Source organism: Canis lupus, chromosome 19 (genome assembly GCF_048164855.1).
Source record: "Canis lupus baileyi chromosome 19, mCanLup2.hap1, whole genome shotgun sequence".
Lineage (NCBI taxonomy): Eukaryota > Metazoa > Chordata > Mammalia > Carnivora > Canidae > Canis > Canis lupus.
Window position 1 is genome coordinate 48,241,720 of NC_132856.1, and position 27,108 is coordinate 48,268,827.

The 27,108-nt window shown below is 44.0% G+C and overlaps 1 protein-coding gene across 5 annotated transcripts; it reads right to left on the reverse strand.

Moving 5' to 3' along the window:
• Nucleotides 1-5,763: 5,763 nt before the first annotated feature.
• LOC140610630 (cytochrome P450 4F3) lies at nucleotides 5,764-26,698 on the reverse strand. 5 transcript variants are annotated; one of them, XM_072786913.1, is made up of 13 exons: nucleotides 26,528-26,698; nucleotides 25,975-26,215; nucleotides 23,787-23,931; nucleotides 20,924-20,977; nucleotides 20,705-20,832; nucleotides 18,574-18,695; nucleotides 17,540-17,807; nucleotides 16,461-16,527; nucleotides 16,100-16,229; nucleotides 7,537-7,670; nucleotides 7,378-7,442; nucleotides 7,102-7,184; nucleotides 5,764-6,688 (listed from the first exon to the last, which is right to left on the reverse strand). In XM_072786913.1, exons 2-13 carry the CDS (start codon nucleotides 26,170-26,172, stop codon nucleotides 6,511-6,513), a joined length of 1,572 nt encoding a protein of 523 aa, XP_072643014.1. In that variant the 5' UTR covers nucleotides 26,173-26,215; nucleotides 26,528-26,698; the 3' UTR covers nucleotides 5,764-6,510. The 5 variants fall into 5 exon arrangements, 4 of the variants coding, with proteins under 4 accessions (XP_072643014.1, XP_072643013.1, XP_072643012.1 ...); XM_072786912.1 differs by lacking the exon at nucleotides 23,787-23,931 and adding an exon at nucleotides 22,057-22,201 and having other exon boundaries at nucleotides 25,975-26,210; nucleotides 26,528-26,696; XM_072786911.1 differs by lacking the exon at nucleotides 23,787-23,931 and adding an exon at nucleotides 22,057-22,201 and having other exon boundaries at nucleotides 25,975-26,173; nucleotides 26,528-26,695.
• Between the last annotated feature and the right edge of the window lie 410 nt (nucleotides 26,699-27,108).

Consider the following 27,108-nt stretch of genomic DNA (forward strand, 5'->3'; position numbering starts at 1 on the left):
TTCATTCGAGGGACACCTCAGGTTGCTTTGACACCAGGAACCTCTGACATACCCTGTGCAATGGGTATGTCAGAGATGCCACGTGGGAGTCGGGGTAGGGGGATTTTCTTGGTAATGGACTTTCTCTACTTTTCTAGGAGTGTGGAACCTTCTCTCTTAAGTCCTCAAGGGCTCTTCCATGGGATACCTTTTAACCCAGTGGAAACAATTCAGATTGCAAGATTAAAGAGGGGGAGGGAATGATCTTTTGTAACACTGCATGGCATCCATACTCCTTAAGAGATGAGGAAAAATGGCCTATTAATGAGACATTAAGCTTCAATACTATCTATCCATTAGATCTCTTTTGCAAGGAACAGGGCAAACGGACAGAAGTACCTTGTGTTCAGGCTTGCATGGTCCTAGATTAGGACCCCGGCCTAAGGGTCTCTTGTAGAATGTGTTTGCCTGGTTGTGTTTGGCTAGTAAACTCCCTCCTGACATATTGGTTAATAATTATGTAAACAGGGATCCCTGGGTGGCGCAGCGGTTTGGCGCCTGCCTTTGGCCCAGGGCGCGATCCTGGAGACCCGGGATCGAATCCCACATCGGGCTCCCGGTGCATGGAGCCTGCTTCTCCCTCTGCCTGTGTCTCTGCCTCTCTCTCTCTCTCTCTCTCTCTCTCTCTCTGTCTCTGTGTGTGTGTGTGACTATCATAAATAAATAAATAATTAATTAAAAAAAATAATTATGTAAACAGGCCTCCTATGGATAAATCCAGGTTGCTGAAGGAAACACAGGCCATTCCTGATGAAGGTGATGCTGACTCTCTCACTATTGCTCCTTAACAGACCCCTCCTCCTGTCTCTACACCACCTTGGGTGTGGCCAGCATACACTGCCCACTTCAGATTTTCTCACTGGTACCCCAGGTAAGACTCACAATGGAGAACAAATTGATTGACTTTTAAGTGGACTCCGGTAGAACATAGTTTGGCATTTAAACTAATTGAAACTTCCATTCTACCAAGGATTATTGAAGATCAAATAAGCTCGTGTTATCTCTGTTGCAATTTGTCCACAAAAGATGACTTAAAATGAGGGTTAATTTTGTTTTTCTCAAAGTTTTCATGGGTAATCATTAAGATAGTTTTCAGAGTCTTTGATAATCTGAAACTTTAAAGATTTGCTTGGGTAATAAATGAGATTGAATTGATTGTACATCTAGACCTTTTCCAAATGAGCTAAAATGCTAAAGCATTGATTACTACTGAACATAAATTTGTGGTTTTGGCTTATGGCAGAAAACTAAGGATACTTAAATCTGTTGGAAAACATGTTTTGTACTTAATAGTTTCATAAGTCTGCCATCTAAAGAATTCCAGTATGACCAGTGTGAAAGAATTCCAGTTCACTATTGGTTACTACTTAGTCTTCACTGGAAACTAAAGTTTCTAAGAGTTAAAATTCTGCTAAACGTAATTAAGACTGATGGAAATGAGGGAAGCAACTCTGAATGAAAAAGTTGTAAAAGGTTTATGAAGGGAAATCTTTGGAAAGGAATTCTATATGTAGTCAGAATTAAGATTAAAATGAGTGGATTTTATTATATTTTGTTTTAGTAGCCTCCACCTTACATGGAGTTTGAACTCACAACCCTGATATCAAGACCTGAGCGGAGACACCTGGGTGGCTCAGCAGTGGAGTGTCTGCCTCTGGCTCAAGGTGTGATCCTGGGATGAGTTTCTCCCTCTGCCTGTGTCTCTGCCTCTCTCTGTGTCTCTCATGAGTAAATAAATAAAATCTTTAAAAAAAAAAAAAAAGAAGACCTGAGCTGAGCCCAAGAGTTAGATGCTCAACAGCCAGGGCCACCCAGGTGCCCCAAAATGAATAGATTTTAAAAGTATAAAATTGAAATTCTGAGTTTCTCTCTTCAAGAGACAAGTTTTCTTGAATTGTTGGTCTGCTCTTGAAAAGAAAGTGTAAACAGTTTTTTTTCTCTTTTGTCTGCCCAGGAAACCAGTTTCTATGTTTTGTCTTTATCAGGTCTTTGGTCATTTAGTTAAAACTTCTCAATGCTAAGGGAGCTGAGTTTGGCGAAAACTATATTTGCCTTTGGAATCTCTTATCACCACTTTGGTTAAATAAATAATTAAGTTTTAAGTTTTGTAATGATCTGTAAACTTATTTGAGTACCTGCTTTATTATAACTGTCTGAGGTACTCTTTAACAAAGTTCCCTGGGATTTCAATTTTCTTTGACTCCTTGGCCTTTTTATTTGGTATGTTAAGTTACTTGAAAAGATCTATCAGTGATAAGCCTCACATTGTATGGCTTGGGTAAATGCTATAACTATTCTAGAGATAGAAGTTCCTGAACTTTTAATCTATTCTGGTGTAGGGTCATCACTTGATGTTCTAATTATTGAAGTGTTAGAGTCACAGAAATAACTGGATTTCCTTGTCACTATGTTGTAACTGCTCATCAGATCTTTAATCATGCTCTTTTTGAGTCTTTTGTCATACATAGTTATTGTTCATATTCTCCTCTGAAACGTGTTTCATCTTCAAGGAAATTCATTAAAAAGGCTTTTGACAAATACAGGTTTTGATCTTTAAAATTGGTAAAAACTTCCAGAACTAACTAAAAAGCTGCATTCAAATTGAACAAGAATTAATAACATGAGACTAAATAAACTGAGGATGATGGGAGTTTTTGTGACCTTTGAAACATTGCTGGTTCTCTAATGTTTGCTCTTTCAGACGAAGGGAACATTCTCTTAAAGTATCTAAAATAGGATAAAAATAGGATAAAAATATTCCTCTGAAAACAAATTTCAGCCATTAACTTTTCTCTCTACCTGAACCCTCTGAAATTCAGAAGGGCTCAGCGAGTGGTCTTTCTTTCACAGCAATTATAGTTATTTGCATAAGTTCGATAAGAATCTGTTCCCCTTGTAACAGGACACCATTAGAAACACTGGTTACTCTACCAAGGCTTTGACTGGAAGTCATATTTGAGAGACATGCATAGGCTCAGATATGACCAGACAGCTTTAAGGAACAGAGGTTGACTTTATAAACATGGAGCCATAAAGCCCCTTGGAATTGCCGGTCTGATACCTGCTTACAGAGTTCTCAGAGGCCTCACCATGTAAGTAAAGAATGTCACTTCCTGCCAGGTGCAGGAATCTCAGGATACTTTGGGGACCTCTTGAAGAGGTATTTGCTCAAATCTACAGGCATTGCAGGCATATCTAATGACAAGTACTTGGCTTGGCTTCTGGTCTAGAGAGACTACTAAAAGTTCAATCAAGATTCCTTATGAGATGTGGAAGGAGCCACGATGTCCTTCGACAGATGAATGGATAAAGAAGATGTAGTATAATATACAGTGGAATATTATTTAGCCATCAGAGAGGATGAATACCCACCATTTGCTTCTACTTGGATGCTGCGTGAAATAAGCCAATCAGAGGAGGACAATCATCATATGATTTCACTCATACATGGAATTTAAGAAATAGTGAAAGGGATTACAAGGGAAAGGAGGGGAACTGAGTGGGAAAAATTAGAGAGGGAGACAAACCATGAGAGACTCCTAACTCTGGAAAACAAATAAAGCGTTACAGAAGGGGAGGTGAGTGGGGGGATGGGGTCACTGGGTGATGGGCACTGAAGAGGGCACTTGATGGGATGAGCACCCGGTGTTATACTATATATTGGCAAATTGAATTTAAATGGAAGAAAAAAGATTCCTTATGAGAGTTCCAGTAAAGCCGATTTTGAAAGATCTATATGGCCAATTGCTGTTCTTGCTTATATAATCAAGCCAAGTTTGTTAAAATTGGACTTGTTTTTCAAATGAATCAGTCCTGATTTGGCTGTCTTGGATTTAAAATGAGGGTTATTATCGAGAGAAAATGTTTCAACAACACATCTTTGTAAATATTAGATCTTAAGCACTCAAGACTTGACTGTGGGTTTATAATTTGCTCTGACCATTAAACTATATTTTTTCTTTTGTTAACAGAAAGGTGCCTCTTATTAATTACCTGATTGCTTGCTAAACAAAACAGAGCATATGATGGCTAACACCACTTGCTATGCCCCTGAGGCCTTAAATGACTCTCAAAATGGCATTAGATATTTTAACTGCACAAGACAGGACATGCATAAAAACAAAATGTTGGGTATATATTCTAGATATCACCAAAAGATTCCAGATATCACCAAAAAGATATCACCAAAAGATATGCCTAAAAGATACAGATATTCAAACAGTGCTTTAAGTCATCTCTCTTCCTCTCTCTTTCCTTCCCTCCCTCCCTCTTTTCTTTAGTGAGTAGTTAAACTCCTGGACTGGAGAAAGATCTTGGTTAATTATTAAAGGTCTTTTTATTCAGGATCCTCTTTCTCATCATAATATTAACCTTATTTTGTGGACTTTCTGGTGTCCCTCTGCCTGGTGCCAAGACTCCTTCACTGCCATAACTTCCAGCCAACAGATAATCCTTTCTACTTAATAGAGTTCTTATGTGTTGTCTACCTTGGATTGGCAGCCTCTATCTTTTGTATCTTCTATATATAAATTCCCCAACTGACCAATGTTGACCCAAAAATAAGAACACCTCTATGCTTCTATTCAGCAGGAAGAAGGTACAGAAGACCTTCCATCCTCAGCACCCTTAAAGATTTAAGGGCCATAACCGTTCAGGGGGAATGATGCGGAGAACAAAGGCAAAAGGTGAATGTAGATAAAATTAAATTTCTTTCTGACCTATAGCCCATTGACCAATACTTCAGGCAAATAGAGTATAATACTCCTCCAGGAAACTCTCAACTGTCTTAATATTAGCTCTTTTTATAGAGAAATAAACAACCTTCACTTGACAATACCTAGGCCTCTAGTGTCCTGTGAGTCTTTACCATATGAAACTCATTTTGGAAACTTGCCTTTGTCATTACCGCCCCAAATCAGAAAGTATATTATCAGTTTTCCGCTCACAATCCCAGGGCAGCAGCTCTTGTTCCCGTGCTTTAATAAAAACCCCCTTTCTGCACCAAAAACCTCAAGAACTATTTCTTGGCCATGGGCTCTGAACCGCAAACTTCAAACCACATCATATGGATGGACAGTGTTTGGAGTTTTATTATATTCGGGGATCTTGTTTGTCTTGTAACCAAGGTGCTTTTTAAGATATTCAAACATCTAACATTGATTAAACTTTTGAAAACATCATTTGCAATGTCTACATCTAATGTCAAAAAAGTAAATGTACTTATTTTTGTTCCATTCTTATGTACTATTTTTTTTCCTTCTACAGGCTTTTTCATTTATATTTCTTTTTTTTTTACTTTGTGTTTTTTTAATTAATTTTTTATTGGTGTTCAATTTTCATTTATATTTCTTGAAAAGGTTCTTACTCTTGCTTTCCCCATCATCCCTCCCCCAATTTCTTTTTTTTTTTTTTTTTTTTTTTTTTTTTTTTTTCCTCCCCCAATTTCTTTTATTTAAATTTTTGAGAATTTCTGGAGCTGTGTAAGACAACAATTACAGTGTTGAAAAAAAGCATAATATGCTTTACAACTTGTACAAACCGATGGCAGCCAAATGTCATTTGCTTTCAGTGAGAGGCTCCAATATCTTCACAGTGAAAAATGCTTTGTACTTCTTTGCTCTCAATTTGATTGTAGCACACTAATACTAATATGCCTTGTTTAAATATACTTTATGCATAGTTTAATTTTTTAAAAGTTGTATCTAATAAAATGTCCTTTAACCATTATTATTTGACTATACAGTTGTATTAAATTTTGTTTACCAAAAAAAAAAAAGGGGGGGGGATAACATGATCTTAGGAGGAGCCAGGGAAGAACCATAAGCCATGAATTAGCAGAAAGCACATATACCCTGTTTTTTCTCTCCAAGGGAGATTTCTAGGGAAAGGTCAATGAGAAGTCATGTGCAAGGAGGAAGAGGTCAATCAACTTCTCAAAGAGCGCCAGAAAACTGGTTTTTACAACTGAGTGCTGTAACTGATGGCGTTTGCATTACTTCCTGGGGGGTGGGGGGGTAATCAAGCCCTTGATTATTAATCAGCCACATTACCCAGGAGCGAGAGTGAAGTGCTCCCCGCAGGGGTGCTGACAGGCAATCTAAGGACCCCTTCCCAGTTGTTGAATTGAGAGAAACTCCATGGAGAGGCTAGAATTTTAGCATGCTTTGCATTGTTGTATTTTCTATCTGTGCATTTGAAATCTGGAGTAACCACGGGTTTGATTCTAGGAGAACCTGCCATCAGGACGGGGATCTGGGATGAGCGGGAAGGGCTGTCAGGGCCCGGCCCAGACCCAGCCTCCCCTCCACCCCGCCTCGCCCCCCACCCCCACCCCCGGCCTTCCCGCGGGGCCCACGCGCCCCCTGCTGGCTCTCCGTGGGGCTCGCGCGGGGGAGACCACGCGCTTCTCTTCCCGGGAACCTGCAAAGCGAGGCGCGCGGGTCGGGCTGGGCCCAGCCGGGAGCTGGCGGGTCACTGGGGGCGCGCGCTCAGCGGCTCCACGCGCAGCCAAAGTCCGCCCTCGGCGCGCAGGATGAGCTCCGGCTTCCTGCGCGGCTCCTCCTCGTGGGGCAGGACCCTGAAGCGCAGCAGCGTGAGCGCCAGCACCACCTTCATCTCGCTCATGGCGAACGCCTGCCCGATGCAGTTCCTGAGGGGGGAGGGGGGCTCGCACTCGCCAGGGACCCCGGCAGGGCCCATCGCGCCCAGAACCCAGCCCGGGACCCGCATCGCCGCCCGCAGGGATGCACAGCGGCTGACGTGCCTGGGACCCCGCTGGGGACTTGCCCGTCCATCCCGGGAGCTGGGCCCAGACCCCAGCCTTGAACTCGGGCCCGCAGACGCGCGCGCGCGGCAGAGCTGCTGAGCACCCCGCGGACCCCTCCTTGGACCCAGCCGCCCCCACTCCCCAGACCCTTACTCCTAACCTCCGGAGGAGGGGAGACCAGGAGAGCCATCCTCAACTTCCTCCCCTTTCCCTCCCCCACAGACGTTCCTGGGATCTCAGTCCCAGACCCCTGCCCCCGCCACCCCATTCCCACCTCACATACCCTCTTGGCTCACCTGGGCCCAGCAGAGAAGGGAATAAAAGCCAGGGGAGACCTCTCCTTGATGTTTTCTGGGTCAAAGCGCAAGGGATTGTATACCTGGGGGCACAGAGAGGTAGGGCTGCTGGATGGGGTTTCCCAGGACAGCCAGCTTTGGAGAGGCAGACTTGTGTATGATGGGGGTAGGTGGTGTCTGATTTTCCAGGTCAGAACCCTGCTCCCTCCCCTAGGTCCCCCTGGGGAATAAGACAAGGAAGAGGGTAGGCCATGTGGACGGGGAGAGAGGCAGTACCTCAGGGTCTGGCCACACGGATGGGTTGTGGTGGGTCCCAAAAATACTAATGAGGCAGGTAACACCTGTGGGAGACTGAGAGCCAGTCAGGAAGGGTTTCCCATGCCTGATAGGCCCCCTTCCTTCCCAGGAAGCTTCTCCCCCTGAGGTTGTGAGCACCTTTGGGGATGACCCGGCCATCTGAGAGCACAATGTCCTGGGTGCAGCAGCGGGAGATGACTGTGACAGGTGGGTGCAGCCGCAGACTCTCCTTGATGCACATGGTCAAGAAGGGCAACTTGGCCAGGTCGTCCCTAAGGAACCCCCCCAACAATTATCCAGACAGCAAAAACACAGACCCTTCCTCTCAGTCCTCTACTGCCCCCTGAGATCCTCTCTCCCTGCAACAAAATAAATTCCAGGTGGATCAGGTATCTCCAAACTTACTGAGCCCTGCACATTAAATATGTACAGCTTTTTTTTTTTAATGTCAATCATACCTTATAAAGTGGTTTTAAAAAAGAAAAGCAAGATCAAAGAAGTAGGTGAGAAAATTTAGCTGGGTGGTTTTGGAAGGTTTTCTTTTCTTTTTTTTTTTCTTCTGTATTTTTTTTATAAATTTATTTTTTATTGGTGTTCAATTTGCCAACATATAGAATAACACCCAGTGCTCATCCCATCAAATGTTCCCCCCTCAGTGCCCATCACCCAGTCACCCACATCCCCACCCCGGCCCACCTCCCCTTCCACCACCCCTACTTCGTTTCCCAGAGTTAGGAGTCTCTCATGTTCTGTCTCCCTTTCTGATATTTCCCACTCATTTTTTCTCCTTTCTGTTTTTGGAAGGTTTTCTGAGCAAAACATGACACCCAAAAGGAAACCATAAAAAGGTTTACAAATTTGCATAAAAATTAAATACTGTTTATTTCAAGACAGCAAAATCAAAAGCCAAATGAGTAAGAAACAGCAGAAACAGATCCAATGTTTTGTCTATCATGGTCCTAGAGATACTAGCTAATGCAATTGACAAGAGAAAAAAGGAGAGTAATGCAGTCAGAAATGTGGGGGTAAAGGTGTCATTTTTGCCAGCTATGATTCTATGCTTAGAAAACACAAGAGAATACACCAGAAAACTTTTATAGACATTGAACATGCAATAAGGGAGTTGGATCTTTTTCTTTGATCCTTTTCAAATTATGTGGTGATTATAACTGTTAATAGCTGATATAGTTAAGTGGTTCAAACTGGAAAACTATAAAACCCCACTTCTATGACTCAACACCACCATTTCCCATTCTTACAGTTTGCCTAGGTTCTTATTTGTCATTTATCCTTTCAGAGCTACCTTTTTGCATTTAAAATAATTTTAGTGTATCATCCTATATATTGTGCACACTGCTCTGTATCTCTTTCATGCAAGAGTATAGCAATGTCTTATAGATTTCCTGGGATTTGTGTCAAGAATAAGGGCATCCTTATTCTGGAGCTATAAGATAATTTCCCATGGTTTCCTCTAGAGCTTTTAAGACACTTTTATTTTTTTTTAGTTCAAATATTTTATTCCATCGGACCACCTGGGTGGCTCAGTGGTTGAGCGTCTGCCTTTGGTTCAGGTCGTGATCCCAGGGTCCTGTTATTGAGTCCCACATAAGGCTCCCCACCGGGAGCCTTGTTCTCCCTCTGCCTGTGTCTCTTCCTTTCTCTGTGTCTCTCAAGAATAAATAAATAAAATCTTTAATAAATAAATAAATAAATAAATAAATAAATAAATATTTGATTCCATCTTGATGTTATCTTGTTACAAGACATGAGAAGTAGTTTGAGGTATCTTTTTTCTGGGTAGCTCCCCAATTATTCCAAGAGCTTAAAAAATTTTTTAATATGAAACTCCATACTTCACTTTTACTATGTTCACTGAACACAAAATTTATATGTATATTTTAAAATTATTTTTCTATGTTGAAATAATCCATTAGAAAAGATAATAGAATAGATGATGATGATGATGATGATAGAAGTTTAGCCAAAGAAAGATGTGAGATCTCTATATTCCAAATGAAATTTTAAATTTCTCTCAATACAAATAGATGATTCATATTTTAAATGATTTCCACTTCTTAAAATTTAGAGAAGTGTCTGTTTTAAAAAATATATAAATAGAATATTTAAATATATGTACATTCAGCATATGTTGTACAGTGATTATGGTCCTTACAAAACATTCAAATCTGCAGATAGTTTCATTCACCATGCTTATGTGTCAAATTGTCTAAATTTTTAGGCTTAGTATATATTATTTATTGATTTACAAATACAAATAAAAATATCAAATGATTAAGAAAAGAAAAAAAGGAAAAAATACAAATAGATGAGTCAGCATAGCAACAGAAGTATCTTAGGGTTAATTTAACAAAATATGCTTAAGATCACTAAGAAAAAATTTTAGACTTTATTAAAAGGACTAAAGAGTATTAAAATATCCACAAATGGGGATATTCCTTCCACACTCTAGGATGGTATGTGTTCATATCATGAAATAATCCATTTTCCACAACTCAATCATATATTCAAGTCAACTGATAGAATATATTTGATTGAAATGAAAATCTACCAGATATTTTTAGGAACTTGATAACCTTACTCGAAAACATTTCTGGAAAGATAAAAGATTATGAGAATTAGAACAATTTAAAAATGAAAGATTAAGGGGTCCCTGGGTGGCGCATTCAGTTGAGCATCCAGCTCTTGGTTTCAGCTCAGGTCATGAAATCAGGATTGTGGGAATAAAGCCCAGTGTCAGGCTCCATGCTCAGCACAGAGTATGCTTAAGATTCTCTCTCCCTCTGCCCTTCCCCACCTATCAGATAAATAAATAACTATTTAAAAATAATAAAAACAAAAAGGGAAGATTAAAAAAGAGAAACTCACTCTACCATGAAGATGTTAAGACCTACCACGAAGATGCAATGATCAAACAAACACCCAGTGTGTCCCTGGGTGGGAAGATCAGGAAAAGAGACCCATGCAACAAAAGAGATGTGAATAAGTGAAGCCTTGACATCTGGTAAGGAAAGCCTACAAAACCCTAGCATAAGGAAAGACAGTATAGCTGTTAAAGAATATTTGGATAAATTTGTCTCCATAAAAATTAATCAAAAGCACCCCTCAAAAGTCAAAAGTCAATCTTCTGCAACACAAGACAGAAAAGGATTACTTTTTTTACCTGATTTATTCTAAGTAAATTTGAAAAAACAGAAGAATTAAAAAAGAAACAATAAAAAAGATGAGTACTTCGTACATAAAGAGAAATAAAAATGGCTTACCAACATGTGCAGAAGGACCTGAATAGACATTTGTAAAAGAAGATATACAAATGGACAACAGAGACATGAAAAGGTGCTCAAAATCACTAATTATCAGAGAAATGCAAATCAAAACCACGATGAGATCTCACCTCACATCTCACAGCTGTTAGAATAGCTATTATCAAAAACACAAGAAATAACAAATACTGATGAGGATGTGCAGAAAAAGGAACCATGTGCACCTTTGGGGGATCGTAAATTGATGCAGATACTGTAGAAAACAGGATGAAGTTTCCTCAAAAATAATTTAAAAATAGAACTACTACACTATTCAGCAATCTCACCTCTGGGTAGTTATCCAAAGAAGATGGAATCACTAACTCAAAAAGTGTATATGTAGGGACGCCTGGGTGGCTCAGTGGTTGGGTGTCTGCGTTTGGCTCAGGTCGTGATCCCAGGATCCTGGCTCAAGTTCCCGGGATCGGGTTCCCCGTGGGGAGCCTGCTTCAGCTCTCTGCCTATGTCTCTGCCTCTCTGTCTCTTTCATGAATAAATGAATAAAAATTTTTTTATAAGTGTATATGTAGCCTCATGTTCATTGCAGCATTATTTATAATAGCTAAGGTTATGAAACCACTGGTTCCCATCAGTGGATGAATGGATGAAGAAAATGTGAAATAAACGCAGTGGGATATTACTCAGCCATAAAAAAGAAATCTTGCCATTTGCAATGACATCAATGGACCTTAAGGGCATTATGCTAAGGAAATAAGCAGAGAGAAAAAGACAAATACCATATAATTTCACTGATAGATAGAATCTGAAGGAACAAACAACAAAAAGAAGCTCATAAATACAGAGACCAGATTGAATGTTGCCAAAAGTGGGGGATGGGAGTGAGCAAAATGGGTGAAGAAGTCAAAGGGTAATAACTTCCAGTTATAAAATAATTAGGTCATAGGAATGTTATGTATAGCATTACATAGTTACTCTATTTTCATTAATAATACTGTAGGTAATCATACTGCATTGCATATTTGGAAGTTGCTAAGAGAGTAGGTCTTAAAAGTCCTCATCACAGAGAAAAAAAAGTTCTGTGATTATGTATGGTGACAAATGCTAGCTAGACTAATTGTGGTAGACATTTTGTAATATATACAAATATCATCTCATTTGTTGTACTCCTGAAAGCAATAGAATGTATGTCAATTATACCTAAATATTAAAAAGTGTTGGGAATAACCCCTCAAAATGTGCAAAAAGATGTTAAACTTCTTATTTAAAGAAATGTTCATTTAGAAAAGGAAATATGACAAATTGGCAAAGATTTAAAATTCAATACAATAATATCATAGGTAAAAGTATGGGAAAGATTCAGCTGATGGGAACAAGTTTGCAATTGCTATTAAAATGACAAAAACTCAGATTGTCTTTGACAATCTGAAGTTGGCACTGGAGAGACATTCACGTGTATAAGCATGTGTCAGTGTTCACAGATGTTGACTACCCCCATGTTTATTTTAGCAAAAGGCTAGAAACAATCTAAATATCCACCTATGAGGGAGGTTTAGATAAATTACAGTACAGCCATATTGTAGAATATTACACAGCAATTAAAAGGAGGGACTAGAGCTCCCTCAAGTTCTATCACACACTGCAGGCTGAAAGGTAAATCAGCACAGAAACTCTGGAAAGCAATTCAGCAATTTCTAGTATAATTGAGAATACTAACAGGAATATCCTCAACAAAGGGGAGAACCAAGTAAACTGTGGGAAGTTATGCAGCACACAGAAAGAAGGAGCTGTAAGACACTGTCGAGTGAATAGAACGAGTCACAAACTGTATGTATATAGAAATGCAAGATGTGCTAATGGACAAAAAGATAATAGAGAGAGAAAGAAAGAAAGAAAGAAAGAGAGAGAGAGAGAGAGAAAGAAAGAAAGAAAGAAAGAAAGAAAGAAAGAAAGAAAGAAAGAAAGAAGCCATTAGAAATAACAAATACCCACCATTTGCTTCGATGTGGAGGGACCTGGAGGGTATTATGCTGAGTGAAATAAGTCAGTCGGAAAAGGAAACATTATATGGTCTCATTCATTTGGGGAATATAAATAATAGTGAAAGGGAATAAAGGGAAAGGAGAGAAAATGAGTGAAAATATCAGTGAGGGTGACAAAACATGAGAGACACCTAACTCTGGGAAATGAACAAGGAGTAGTGGAAGGGGAGGTGGGCAGGGGTTTGGGGTGAATGGGTGATGGGCAATGAGGGGGGCACTTGGTGGGATGAGCACTGGGTGTTATGCTATATGTTGGCATATTTAACTCCAATAAAAAAAAATTTTTTAATGCAGTATTAAAAAATGCAGTATAGGGATCCCTGGGTGGCGCAGCGGTTTAGCGCCTGCCTTTGGCCCAGGGCGCGATCCTGGAGACCAGGGATCGAATCCCACATCGGGCTCCCGGTGCATGGAGCCTGCTTCTCCCTCTGCCTGTGTCTCTGCCTCTCTCTCTCTCTCTGTGACTATCATAAATAAATAAAAGTTAAAAAAAAAATAAATAAATAAAATAAATGCAATATTTTAAAAAAATAAAAAATAAAAATAAATAAAAAATAAAAAATGCAGTATACTCAGACTGTGCAAAAGATCCAAAAATAATGTGAAAGGTAAAATCTTTGAATGAATTTAACTACTTTTATACAAAAATATTAATTTTAGCATATATTATATTTTTAATATAAAGCATTTGCCGGGCAGCCCCGGTGGCGCAGCGGTTTAGCGCCGCCTGCAGCCCACGGCTTGATCCTGGAGACCCAATATCGAGTCCCATATCAGGCTTCCTGCAGGGAGCCTGCTTCTGCCTCTGCCTGTGTCTCTGCCTCTCTCTTCGCTCTCTCTGAATGAATAAATAAATAAATCTTAAAAAAAAAAAAAAAAAGCATTTGCCTTGGAGCATCTGGGTAGCTCAGTTAAGTGTTTGACTCGATTTCAGCTCAGCTCATGATCTCAGGGTCCTAAGATCAAGCCCTGAGATTAAACCTCACATCAGGTCCACCTTGGGCATGGAGCCTGCTTGGGATTTGCTCTTTCCCTCCCCCCGAGCCCTCTTCCCTTCAAATAAAAAAATATTTTTTTTAAAAAAAGAAAGCTTTTAGAGATAGGTGGTGGAAAGAAACAAAGAAGAAAAGAAAGAAGAAAGAAAGAAAGAAAGAAAGAAAGAAAGAAAGAAAGAAAGAAAGAAAGAAAGAAAAAGAAAGAAAGAAAGAAAGGAAGGAAGGGAAAGAAAGAAAGAAGAAAGAAAGAAAGAAAGAAAGAAAGAAAGAAAGAAAGAAAGAGAAAAAGAAAGAAAGAAAGAAAGAAAGAAAGAAAGAAAGAAGAAAGAAAGAAAGAAAGAAAGAAAGAAAGAAAGAAAGAAAGAAAGAAAGAAAGAAAGAAGAAAGGAAGAAGGAAGATAGTTATGGAAAGACACATGACAAATCAATGAGTCTAGAAACCCCTAGGGAGACAGGAGGGGATTCAGTTGCGGGGGAGGACATCAATGATAACTGTAGTCTCCTTTGTGGTACTTCAAGGCAAGAAGAATTTGTTCTCATCATTGTTTCTGTAATTCAAAACTTTTCGAACATTCATGTTTTGAAGAAAAGAAAAGATCTCAAAAACACATTGCTAACATGTAGACCTTAATTCCCACTGGAGGGGGTAGTGAGATAGTTTTCATATAAATGTCGATATAGGATAGATATTTTCTGGAATGGTCCACAAGAAATCACTGACAGGAGTTACTCCTAGGGCAAGGATTAAGAAAAAAGTTCATTTCTATTATAAACTTTCTCTCTCTCTCTCTCTCTCTCTCTCGCTCTCTCTCTTAAAGATTTATTGACTTATTTGAGGGAGAGGGAGAGACAGAAAATCTACAGTATACTTCATGCTCAGCATGGAGCCAGATGGTCACAGGGCTCAATCTCACAACCCTGAGACCGTGACCTGAGCGAAAAGCCAGAGTTGAACATTTAACAAACTGAGCCACCCAGGTGCCCTGATTATAAATGTTCTTTTATATACCTTTTTTAAAAAAAAAAACCAAGTGTACAGTTTTGTCTGTTTGAAATTTTGGTTGAAACAGCATAAAGGTATTTCTCTACTCTGCCTCACGGGACTGCTATGCTGAGTGAAGGCCTGGAGTGGAAAATATTACCTACAAGATGCCTGTCCAGTCCAATGCCTGCTCAATATCGCCAAGCTCCTGGCCCAGACCTCAGAATCCCCTCCCTGGTCCCGATGCTGCAACTTGTCCTCTCCAGTATGTTCCCCACACTAGCCCTAGAAATATCGGACCTGTCCTCATCCTGCTCAAACAGTTCCCTCAGTTCCCTATTGCCCTTGGTTACAATTGGACCCAGTGACATTGCTTCTAAAGTCTCCCATAACCAACCCCTGCTGCCATCCCTCAGCCACATCATCTCACCATGAATCAGTGTCTCTTTCTCTTTTCTCTCCCCGTCTGTCTACCTGTCTTCGTCTCTTCTCTCTCTCCTTCCCTCCCTCCATTTCTTCCTCCCCCTTTCACTCTCTCTCTCTCATCCCACTTCCTCCCTTCCCCCTTTTCTCCCTGTATCTCCTTTTCTCCATCCTTTCCCTTCTTTTCTTCCTTTCCCTCCTCCCTTCTTCCCTTCCTTTTCACTTTTGCCCCCACTCTGTCTTCTTGAACTAACTGGACCCCAACTATCCCCAAATATCTAGTGATCATCACTCAGGGTCTCAACAGAGGCACTCTCTCTACCCTTAGCCTTGCCTCTCATACTCTCCACCCTAGCTCACCCCATGTGGAACAGGAGTATCCTGACATGAGACAATTTCCACACCAGACTAGAGCTCTTGCACGACAAGGGCCAGGGCTGGGTCCTTCCTGGGTCTCCATGACACAGAATGGGCTAGTAAGAATTGGAGAAAATATAGGACTGGGGACAGAAAGGCAGAGTGGCAGTGTTCTCTGAATGGGGACTGGATGGATAAAGATGCAGTTCTCCTGGATAGGAATAGAATGATTTTAAAACCACATATCCCCCATGAAACTTGGACTGAACAATATGGAAGGAATTTGAAGGCAAGAGAGAAGCAAACATTTAGGGAGTGAGGATGTTTAGAAAAAAATGTGATTTAAGAGAGAAAGGTAAGAGAGTGGAATGGAAGTTCACTTACTGAATGTGTACTTAGTGGCATCATCTGCCTTCATACATTGTCGCTAATTCTCTCAGCAGCCCCGATCTTTGTCACTCTTCCCTGTTCTACAGGCTGGGTACAGACCCTGCCTCTGGGCTCTGCTCCTATTCTCACTAAATAATAATGACAGAACTAACCAAAAGATCTTTCCCCTTCCCCAGCTGGGGAGCAAAGCCAATAAGAGGGGTTCGAGAATAGACCATAGGGACCTGCACTCACCATTCAATCTCTTGAGGCTCACGGTCCCTCAGGAGCTCTTGCACCTCCTGCCGGCAGCGCTCCTGGTATTCTGGGTGCTTTGCCAGGTTGAACAGGACCCAGGAGAGGCCACTGGCTGTGGTGTCATGGCCTGAGAGGCAGCCAGACAGGCTTGGGTCTCTGGGCTTGTTCAGCACCAGAGGGTGGGCAGCGCCTTTAATTAAGGCCCTCAGGGAGGATGGGAGGATGGGAGGATGGGATGGAATGGGGTGGTCCTGCGAAGGACCCAATGACGAATTCTGGTCCAATCCAGGACCCACCTGCCAAGTGTCCCGGATTGGCAGTTCCCTGCCCCCCTATAGTCCCACACTGGGATGCTCACCCTCAAACATAAAGGTGTCAGCTTCAGCTCGGATATCCTTGTCTGACAATTGCTTTCCATCTTCATCCTGGAGAGAAAGTAAGACACACACACACACACACACACACACACACACACACACACATACCAAATCATATCAGTTTTGAGAGCTCCTGAGCATAATCTGAGACAGTCTCTGAAGCTCTTTCATCCATCCAGAAACCCAAGCCGACCCTTCACCCTTAAACCTCCTTTGCTCATTATCACCAGAGGCCCCACCCCACAGTTCTTCTCCTGCTTGGCCTCTTTCCCTCCTGCTTTGTCCTTGGTGAGAAGAATCAGTTATCCATGAATATTTCCCTGTTTCTACATGATGAGGACTTTCTGGAAAAAAGTTACTGGCAACCTGGATTACATTCTAGGATAGTAAATCCAGAGATTCCTCATCTTCCCTGGCAAAAAAAAAAAAAAAAAAAAAAAACCAACAGAACCTATAGACTGCCTTCTCCGCAAAGTGGACTTTACATTCTAACTCTCTGTCATCACTTGCATGGATGCACATACACACACACACACACACACACACACACACAGAAGAAGGTGCAGATGTGTCAGCAGTCTTATATAAGTTCCAAGTTTCATAATGTATAGTTACCTCTTCTGGGATGGAGCATGGCTGCGTGTACAGATAAAAGCATCAGATAGCTCCCAGAAGAATCTTAGAATGAGGAATCACAGCTACAGTTCTACTCTGGCTACTCTTACTTCTGTGAGTAATAAATGAGCTTCTCTGATCCAGGTTCTGGTACATAAATACACACACACACACACACACACACACACACAACTACCTTATTAAGCAAAGTCTCGAGTAAAAGAGTAAAATCTCAGGTCACAGATTCAAAATTAGAAGACCTCTACAGGCTAGATTCCACATACTAATCTCTAAAACATATCCATAATCCATCCCTCCCTTTCTCAAGCACCTCCCTTGGCTCTCAAGCACACAGTACCCTCTGGACCAAGTGTAAGTTCTTCAGTGTGAAATTTGAAATCAAAGTCCATTCTACCTCTTGAATTCAGATCCCAGAGAAACTCACCTTGGACAGCAGGAGCACATCAATGAAGTCCAAAGTCTTACTCTTAGCCTTGGTCATGAGGAAGTCATCAACACCCTGAACTGGGAGAGTGCGGCGCCGTTCCTGAATGACAGCATCTGTGAAGTTGTGCACCAGGCGGCAGGCTCTGCGGAAGCGCTGTCCGTCTGGAGTGAGGTAGTACAGGAAGTCCATGTGCAAGATCTGCTGATGCCGTTTTGCCACAAGGGCACTGAGTTCTAATATGGCAGCAATATATTCACTAGGCTTCCTGTAGGATGAGGACATGAAAGGAGGCCACAATTTAGCTCACCTGAAGACTGAGAAAATGCCTCCCACCAGATGCTGGGAGCTACCTCCCATCAGAAAAATTGGTATCCAGGAACAGATGGTCCCACAGGTACATGGTAGGGATGACCTAAGAGACATGACTCCCCACACTCTCTTCCCTCCCTGATTCCCATTGCTGTGAGCCGCCTCAATGCCCCTGGCCCATTAAATCCCAGCTGAGATATTGTACTTTTCTCCTCCATCTCCATACACCTCAGACTTCATCTTCTCTCATTAGGTCAATGGACCCAACCCCCTCCCTACTCTAGCATCTCTTTGGAACAAAATCCACTATCTACACAATGGCTGGTCTTCTCTAGAATCAGAAATCGAAGAACAGCTTTCCCCATGACTCTCAATGCTCAACCACTTTCCATGCCTCCGAGAAAACTCAAAAAAATTCTAATGCCTTTGCCTAGTCTTTGAATATCCTTAAGATACAGCCCCTGCCAATGCTTCCAACCTCATTCCCAAAGAGACTCCTCACTGTGGCACATGCTTTGCTCATCATAGCCCCCTGGACTTTATCACACATTTCTACCTACCCTAAAGGATCACTGTTTCTCTTTCCCTTCCTTGTCCCTCAATGTCTAGTTCTGATCCATCTCCTTCAGGAAGTCCCTTCTGATTGTGTTGATCATCCCTCCCTTCGCCATCTACTCTCTTGGGTCTATGGCTAATATTTCAGACCCTGAGCAGAGACTTACTCCTGGCAATTGCTGTCAAAACTGAAGACACATTTCTGCAGACTGTCCAGGGTCATGAGGCTGATGTGTTCAAACATGTCCAGATGGGTGCTGCCCTCTGACACCAGGCGCTTCCACTTGGCCTGGGCAGAGAGGGAAGCAGAACTCGGGCTGGAACCTGCCTCCTCCGAAAGCCCTCCCCAACACCAACCACCAAGATGGAATCCCCCAAACCTAGCCTCCTGGCCCCAGACAACCATCCCCAGGGAGGACCGAGACTACTTCTACTTGGGCAGAAGTAGAAACTGTTACAGTTAAGGCCCCATGGCTGGGAGTCAGGAGACCTGAGTTCAAATTCTGGCTCAGTGTGCCCTTGCTCAGCTCACTGCCCTCTGGGCTCCACCTATCAAAACTTAGTAACAGTTAAAATGACTTGCTCTGGTGTCAAAGAAACCAAGTTGGAATCCAAGCTCCACTTACTAGCTTACTTGCTAGCTGTGTGAATGTGGGCAAGCTCCCTAACTTCTCTGAACCTCATTGTCACCACCTGTAATAGACAAGATCCTCTCTACCTCATAGAGTTGTGAAAATCAAATCAGAGAGTATATGTCATGGAATATGCACATGGTTTCTAGCATACAGTAAGTACTTAATAAAAGTTAGCTTTCACCATCTTCATTGCTACAAGTTAAGAAAAAATATCCTTTGGGGGCATCTGGGTGACTCAATTGATTAAGCATCTGCCTTTAGCTCAGGTGATGATCCTAGGGTCCTAGACTGGAGTCCCACATCAGGGATCCCTGCTCAGTGGGGAACCTGCTCCTCCCTCCCACTTGTGCTCTCTCTGCTCTCACTTGCTCTCTAATAAATAAATAAAATCTTAAAAAAAAAAAAAAGGAAAGAAAAAGTCTCCTTTTTGAAAAAGGTAGTCCATGGACCCCGAACACCACCGCATATTCTTGCTGGTATGCCAAAAAATGCAAGACCCAGAGCTGTGTTTGCAGCAAACACCCTTGAGATATAAGGTACTGTTTCCCCCTGGACAAATGTCAGCTTTGCTTCTAGTTGACAAAAAAAAAAAAGTCATGGAGTCCCTAAACCTCCCCTTAATACTATGTAAGCATTGAAGCCCACTTGTGTTATTCTCATGAAGTCTGGTGACTTAGAGAAAGAATGCAAACCAAGAAGCATATGTGCTTGCTGTGCCATGAGTAATAAACTGTTCTTTGTCTCTAACACAGAAGTCTCATGTCTTCTGACAGAATCCACAAAACAATAATAATCTCACTCTTCAGCTTGCAAGTATGAAAAAAATCCCAGGCACTTTACAAAATCCCCACCTCCATTTTTTCACTTCTCGGTATCCATACCCTTTGCAATGTGATTTTTCTGCAACATCCATTAAGGGATGGAGCCCCTTTCACTACCTTTGGATTCTATGCTGACCTTTTGCTTTGCTTTGGCCAATAGACCATGGTGAAAATGATGAGGTGATCTTCCTAAACCTAGATCTCAAGAGGCATTGAAGTTTTCTCTCACTCTTTGACCCCTGCCTCAGCCATGTGAACAAGCCTGTGATGCCTCCTGGAGGCAGAGAATCACACTAAAGAAAGTTCCGTTGTCTAAGCTGAGACCAACCTAGATCAGCCTGCAGCCACCAAGCCCCAAACATGTGAGAGCTCAGATCAGCAAAGTAATACCTGACCCACAGCTGATCACAGGTACATGTGACCCTACCCAGGTCCGGAAGACCCAGCGAACGGATTCACAGACTTGTTAGCAATAATAAACATTCATTGTTTTAGACCAATGAGTTTGGAAGTGGTTCATTAATTCAGTAACAACTACCATGTGATGTTCATGGATATTCAGCTGTGTCTCAGGTTCCAAAGCTTCTTTGTAAGGGAAACATAGAAACTAACACCTTCTGAGAACGTACTATGTGCCAAGAACGTAACTATCTTACATTATCTTGACCACCCAGCAAAGTGTGGGCTGTAATTCTCATTTTACAGCTGAGAAAACTGAGGCTTAGAGAGCAAGATCAATGGCCCCAAAGCTAACCCAGAAGAACCAAAATTCCAGACAAGATGTCACAGAGCCCCCATCACCTCCAAGGCTTCAGCTGGGACCCTGGTTTCAAGAGACTCACATGCATGACATTCGTGCTGTAATTGAAAATCTTCACATAGGGCTTCAGGATGTTGAAGTGGAAGGCAGGTGTCAGCATGCGGCGGTGGCTGCTCCATTTGTCACCAGCACTCAGCAGAAGCCCATCCCCTAGTAGAGGTAGCCACAAGGATTGGCAAGGGCGGTGCCTTCCACTGAGTCCCCAAGGTTATCCTCAGTCCCCTTTACCCAATTTACTCACCCAGCCAGGGCTTCAGTAAGCTATAGAAGACCATGTCCTTGGGCGCAATGGCAGCTGACATAAATGAGGACAATCAGGAGTCATAAAAAGAGGGAGAGGAAGTGCTTTGGGTTTGGGGGATGAGGGCTCCCAGCCAGGGGTCTGCATACCCCCTCCAAGCCCAGTGCAGCAGGAATGGAAACAAGAGCAGAGGAAACAAAAGGAGCAGGGAGATGAGGGGAGACCAGACCAGGCTACAGCACATAGCACCAAGACAAGGCCTGCAGACATACCCCCATTTAATTAGATGCACCCTAACATGCAAGAACATACCTCAACATACCTTGACATGGCTTCTACCATGTCCAACATTTTCAAAACACCAAAACACAAATTAGCACCCCACAATATGCCTTTACAAGGAATTGGGACAACACATCTGTTCTGGAACCCCCTGACATCTCCTGAGACTTCTCACATAGCCCCAACCAGTGTTAATATGTCCTGACGAGGAACAACATGCATAGCACACATTGACATTATGTACCATGTTCTGACATGGACCCTAAGACAATCTGACACAACCTCAGGGTGACCCACAGATGATCCCAAGCAGGACTTAATTATTGCCCCACTAATGTCACAGATGTGGACCAGATATGACCCAGATATATCTAAGACCTACCCTGGACAAGATTCACATAGTCTTCGACATTTCTCAGAGAACTCTGGGTTGCAGAGTGCAGACAAAACCCAAACTTGGTTCAGACATGACCAACAGGAGGAGCAGACATCTCAAATGGCATGAAATATTCTTGGCCACAGCGGAGCACCAAACACAAGTAAGCCCATCTTCATATGGCTCAGGAGTAACCATATACCAGGTATAACCAAGCATAATGTATTCTAGGTGGAACCAGAGGCAGGTAGAAACATAAAAGAGACCAGACACGATCATACAACAGACATTGCAAAATCACACCCTAGGTGTGAGCAGATATGACCAGAAAGAAGTCTGGCAGGTGAGGATCCAGGTGAGACAGAGACAGTGGCATCTCTGAACCTTCTCTCCTGGCTGCTTATAGGTCACAAGTCAAACTGGAAGCAGCACAGAGACCTCAGCTGTGAGCAAGCCATGACCATGGGGTGTCTACCTGATGAAAAGAGCACAGGCTTGATGTAGGTGGGGTGGAAGATGCGGATGACTGCATGCCAAGGGCCCACCCACCAGCAGCACACATCCCCATAGGTGCTTGCCAGCTCCTGTGTGTACAGGAGACCTTCCTCTGAGCTCTGAATCTGGAAAGGAACAAAGAGGACCCAATTCACACTCTTTCTAGGTGGCCAAATAGAAGGACCTGCTGGGCTAAGACCCAGCCCTGAGCCCCATGAAATCCCTCCAGCAGCCCAGCCTCCTCCTAGGATCCTTCCCCAGTCCATCGATATGACAATTAAGGTCCCTTGGTTACAAGAACAAAAAGAGTCATTCTGCATTTTGGATTCCAAACACTATGTTCACCTGGCTTCTCTCTATCCCCATGTTCCAGGTAAGAGAACTGAGGCTCTGATGGATGAAGTAACTTGCCTACTCTCCCAGATAATTCTCCCAGTGCATTCCTGACATCTGAACCCAGCCCTGCCTGAATCCAGGACCTCCGTTCCTAGTCACTGAATTGTTTTGAGCCCCAAAACCACAACTCTGAGAATCTACTCTTGCCAAGATCAGGTGGTCAGATCACAGTGATTAAATGAAAAATTGACCCTGTAGACCAGACAAATTGAAGGGAATTCTGCAACTTTTCCTGGAACTGTGGCAGTAAGCTGACGGTTCCACAGGAGTTAAACTTCTTGGACTCATATCTACAAGAATGAGAGTGGAAGCACCTCAGTGGAAAACAGAACAAAAAAAAATTAATACAGGTTTTGATGATGTTCTTTGACCTGGATCCAGCCATGTTGAAGACAACATCCCTGAAGTTCACTGTAAATTGCCTGTCTTTGATTAGACTATACAGGGTTGAGTTTCCACCACTCACAACTGAAAGAGACCTTGGCGGCCAGAAAGAGCTAGGGGCCTTCCAAGTCACCCAGAACCTGAGTTTCAAAGCCAAGGTCTCTGTTGGGTGCTGCTCATCAACCTGCTCAGCCTGGTCTGTCTGGAGGTGAAAGAAGCAGAAGGGACGGAAGCCAGGCTGGGGTAGGGTCTCCCTAAGGGGGAGATTCCTGGGGCCTGGAGCGGGAGGGCAATGAACTTGGAGTAGACAAGCTGTAGGATAAGGTGGAAGGGATCAACCCACCAGAAGTGGATGTCACAGAAACAGCAGCCCAGGTACTCCACCAGCTGCCAAACCTCAAAGCTCTGGCCCTGCAGATGGGTGACAATGAGGCCAGACCTGGCAGGGGACCTCAGATGCTATCAATACCCACTGCATCACTCTGCTCTCTGCTCTAAAAAAATTTCTACTTGTCATCCCAGATCTAGGTCCAGTAACTCCTCCAGGAAGTCTTCCAGCCTGCCCCAGCAGAGGCCTTGATTCACCTGTGGCCTGCTGCAACCATCCCCATCTGGCCAATCCTTACTTCACCAGGTGACAGATCTCTTGTCTAGACCCATATCATCATGACTGAGGGTTATTCCAGGACAGAGCCTTGGAATGAGGTCTCTTGGGGACTCATGGTGTGGGCAGGGGAGGAGACAGCAGTGGAGGGAGTAGAGGATGAAAGGGGAATTGCTGAATACATGAAGAGAAGAGGAATATAGCTAAGAGAGAAGAGGGGAGGAGGGCCCAGGGACCTGCAGGGGGTGCAAGGAAGTTGGAGGTGGAGGCGTTGGAAGCCCTGGGTTGTATCAAGGCACCCACCACCACAAGCTCTGCAAGAGTACCTGAGGCACTGGTGATATTCCGGATCAAGTCGGGGTGGCACAAAACAACAAGGGGCTTGATGGGGCCCATCCACATCTTAAACCCCTGGGTATAGGTGGCCACCAGCTGAATTATGACCCTCAAGCCCTGCTCCGAGGGGGGAGCCTACAAGCAAGACAGGGGATGTCACCTCCACAGAAGGAGACACAGCAGGGCCCCCTGCAGCCTCTACAGTGGACAGAGTGTCCAGATTCTACGTGGATGGAGGGAATCTCTGCTTCCTCCCCCTCTTTCTCTCTGAGGACAGGTGGGTCTGGAGGCTCTCCACATCCCAAGGGTGAACCCAAGGACACAGGGAGAAGACATGCTCTCTCCCCACAGAGAGACTGACCTTGGCTTGAGAAGTGGGATTTTTCTGGTCTTGGGAGTGGTTCCAAACTCAGAGAGGTCCCCATACAAGAGTTTTGTGGGCACCAGAGTGGCCTCAGGACTTGTACTAGGGCTCATTCCTGCATCCTGTTAGGTCCTGGCCAGTCCACACAGCCCCCAGTTCCTCACATGGTGACATGTCTGCAGCCCTTCCAGTCCTGGTAAACCCCAGGGGACAGATGTGAACTCTGCTCATCAGACAGGAGGGCAGCTCCCACCTATGAGTCCCTACTGCCTACCAGGCTGTACATAGTGAATCCTGTCTATCTGTATATCACCTATCTATTATCTATCTATCTATCTATCATCTATCTATCTATCATCTATCTATCTATCATCTATCATCTATCTATCTATCTATCATCTATCTATCTATCTATCATCTATCTCTTCATACTTGTGTCCCCTGATCCTATGGACTCTGATCAGTTGTGCCCTTTACAAATGAAGACACCAAAGCCACATCCACCAAATGGAGAAGGAGGGCAGGGTTAGCTCCTGGGGAGACATCCTCTCCAGTCCCCCTCCATCCCTCCAGGATGCCCCATCCTGGCCTGACAAATGCTCTCAGGTGCTCCAGACAGGTGAACAGACGGCATTTCACCATTGTGACTGCCCCCTGCTCCCCAAGGACCCTGAGGAACTTAATGAGATTAGTCCAGAGAGGGAGAGTGGCTCAGCTGAGGTCACACAGCAAGAGGAACTAGAGAGAAGAGTGACCCAGACCAGCATCCATGACCAAGCCCTGGAGGGGGAGGGGGAGCAGTAACTTTATGCCCCCTGCTACCCCCAAGGTTTGTTAGGAACATTACAAGACCCAGAATCTCAGGCAGCCTTCACAATGAGCCTCAGAATGCCCCCATTCCAAATTAGCTATAATCAGCAATAAAAATCACAAGAAGTTCTCCCCCTACCTATGGTCCTCATCCTGGGCAGTTAAGGTGAGCTGTGCCCTCAGCCTGCCTGGAGATGGGAGGAGCTAGCTGCTCATCCCTTTGGCCTTGACCATGGCAGGTGATGGCAAGTTCACCACCTATGTCATCAAACACTTACTTTCAGTGCCTGCTGGATGCTAGCCCCTGGACTGTGCACTCTAGTGTCTGCTCCACAGGGCAACTATCTAGTTGGATAGGTGGAAGATAAGTAATGAGACAATTAACTCCTGAATGGGGCATGAGTAGACCCATGTCAAGGTCAACCTCTGATTTGCTGGTGAGGACTCAAAGAAAGCTTCTGGAAAGAGAAGTAAGCAGTTATCTTTATTCAGGTTGGGCAATGGGCCCATTGGGACATCTTAGCAGGGAAGAGGAAGCTGAGAGGAAGTTGGCCTGGGGAGAGGTGTGAGTGGGAAGTTAGACCCCTGTAGGGTGGGGAGGTCATAACTAATTCCTGTAGGGTAGGGAGCAGACACAAGGGAATGGGCCAGGCAGGGAGCAGACCCTGGACAGGGTCCCTGACAAGGTCTCCAGGATAACCATGGATTCTGGGAATGCCAGAGGACTGTGCCCTGTGCAGCCCACCATGGGAGCCCTCAGAGGGACAATAATGTGGGTTCAGAGAGGCAGGAAGTAAATCCAAAACAGGCAGAGGGTGGGAGGACAAAGATGTGCAAATGGCCTGGATGGCAGAGCAGAAGAATGAGTGGATGTAAAAGAAGGACTCCACTAGCTTCCCTGCTTCTCCACTGACCCAGACCCCAGCTAACCCCTGAGCATCATTCCCGAACCTCCAGGAAGTCCATTTCCTGACACCCCAGTCCCATCCTCTACCCATACTCACCAGGCCCACGTGACCCCAAAACCAGTTGCGCTTTGGAGGCTGTGGGAAACACTGGAGGCGGCGACGGATATCATAGAAGCTGTAGCTCCAGGCCAGGACCCGGGTCAGAAGCCAAGTGGCCCCCACCAGCAGCAGGAGCACCCATGGGGAGGCTGCAAGCTGCCCCAGTCCTAGCCAGGACAGGCTCAGTTGCAACATCCTGGAGCAGAGGGATTAGAGGGTGAGCCCCTCAGGACCTGGTCTGGGACAGAAATGTGAGCTTACTGAGTGCTCACTTCAGAGGGAAAGAGCCCAGGATGGGAGGGACAAGGCAAATGGGGAGTGCTGGGAACTGTCCACATGGTGTGGGGGGAGGGAGGGTGATCAAAGTGGGGGAGGTTCAGGAGACTTCCAGAGGAACAGGCAGAGTGAGAGAGAGAGAGAAAGAGACGGGGTGAGAGAGAGTTAATCACCCACGAGTAGCCCCTCTCACTCCAGGACAGCTGCTCCCTGGAGCCACCCCACTTTGGGAAGTATCCTTCCCCACCTGGGGCCAGGACACCCAGCCTCGTACCTTCAGTCAGGAGCAGCTTATCCACACAGCCTCCTCTCCTCTCCTCTCCTCTTAGAAAGTCTTTGCTTCTGGCCGCTGACCTAGGGGACACTGCCAGTGGCCAGGCTAAGCCAGCCAATCCCTGCCTGCCTGCTTACCTCCTCCCTACTTGGCAGTGGTCCAAATGGTGGGTTGGGGAGGGAGGCTTCAGTATTATCAAGAGCACTTGAGCTCTAGAACCTCAAACTCAGTACCTCCCATTTGGGGTGCGTGGTGGTTTGGGGGATGGGTAAAGGTGACTCTGCATCCCCACGTTAACAGCCACAGTTGCCCTCTCCAGGCCTGTGTGGCTGATAAAAACTTGAACTTCAGAGTTCAGGTGCCATGGGAACAGGATCATGCCAGCCTTGTCCCAAAAACATATTTGGGGCCTCCCTCTACATGTAAGTCAGGAGGGTGGCTTGCACGATTTTCCAGCACAGAATCAGAAAGCCTCTGGCCTCTGGACTGCACACCTTGGCGGGAGTTCAAGCCCTGCCTCCAAGAAGCCCAGGGACCTGGTTGAGATAGGACTGCAGAAACAAAAAACCGGCCAGGCTGGG

What these genes read in the sequence shown, in the direction of transcription:
- LOC140610630 (XM_072786913.1), bottom strand. Translation starts at nt 26,172, where the DNA reads ATGTTGCAACTGAGCCTGTCCTGGCTAGGACTGGGGCAGCTTGCAGCC. An exon ending in CTTACTGAAGCCCTGGCTGG is followed by an intron (nt 20,833 to 20,923) that starts GTGAGTAAATTG and finishes TACCTCTACTAG; the next exon opens with GGGATGGGCTTCTGCTGAGT. An exon ending in CCGTGTGGCCAGACCCTGAG is followed by an intron (nt 7,185 to 7,377) that starts GTACTGCCTCTC and finishes CTGTGCCCCCAG; the next exon opens with GTATACAATCCCTTGCGCTT.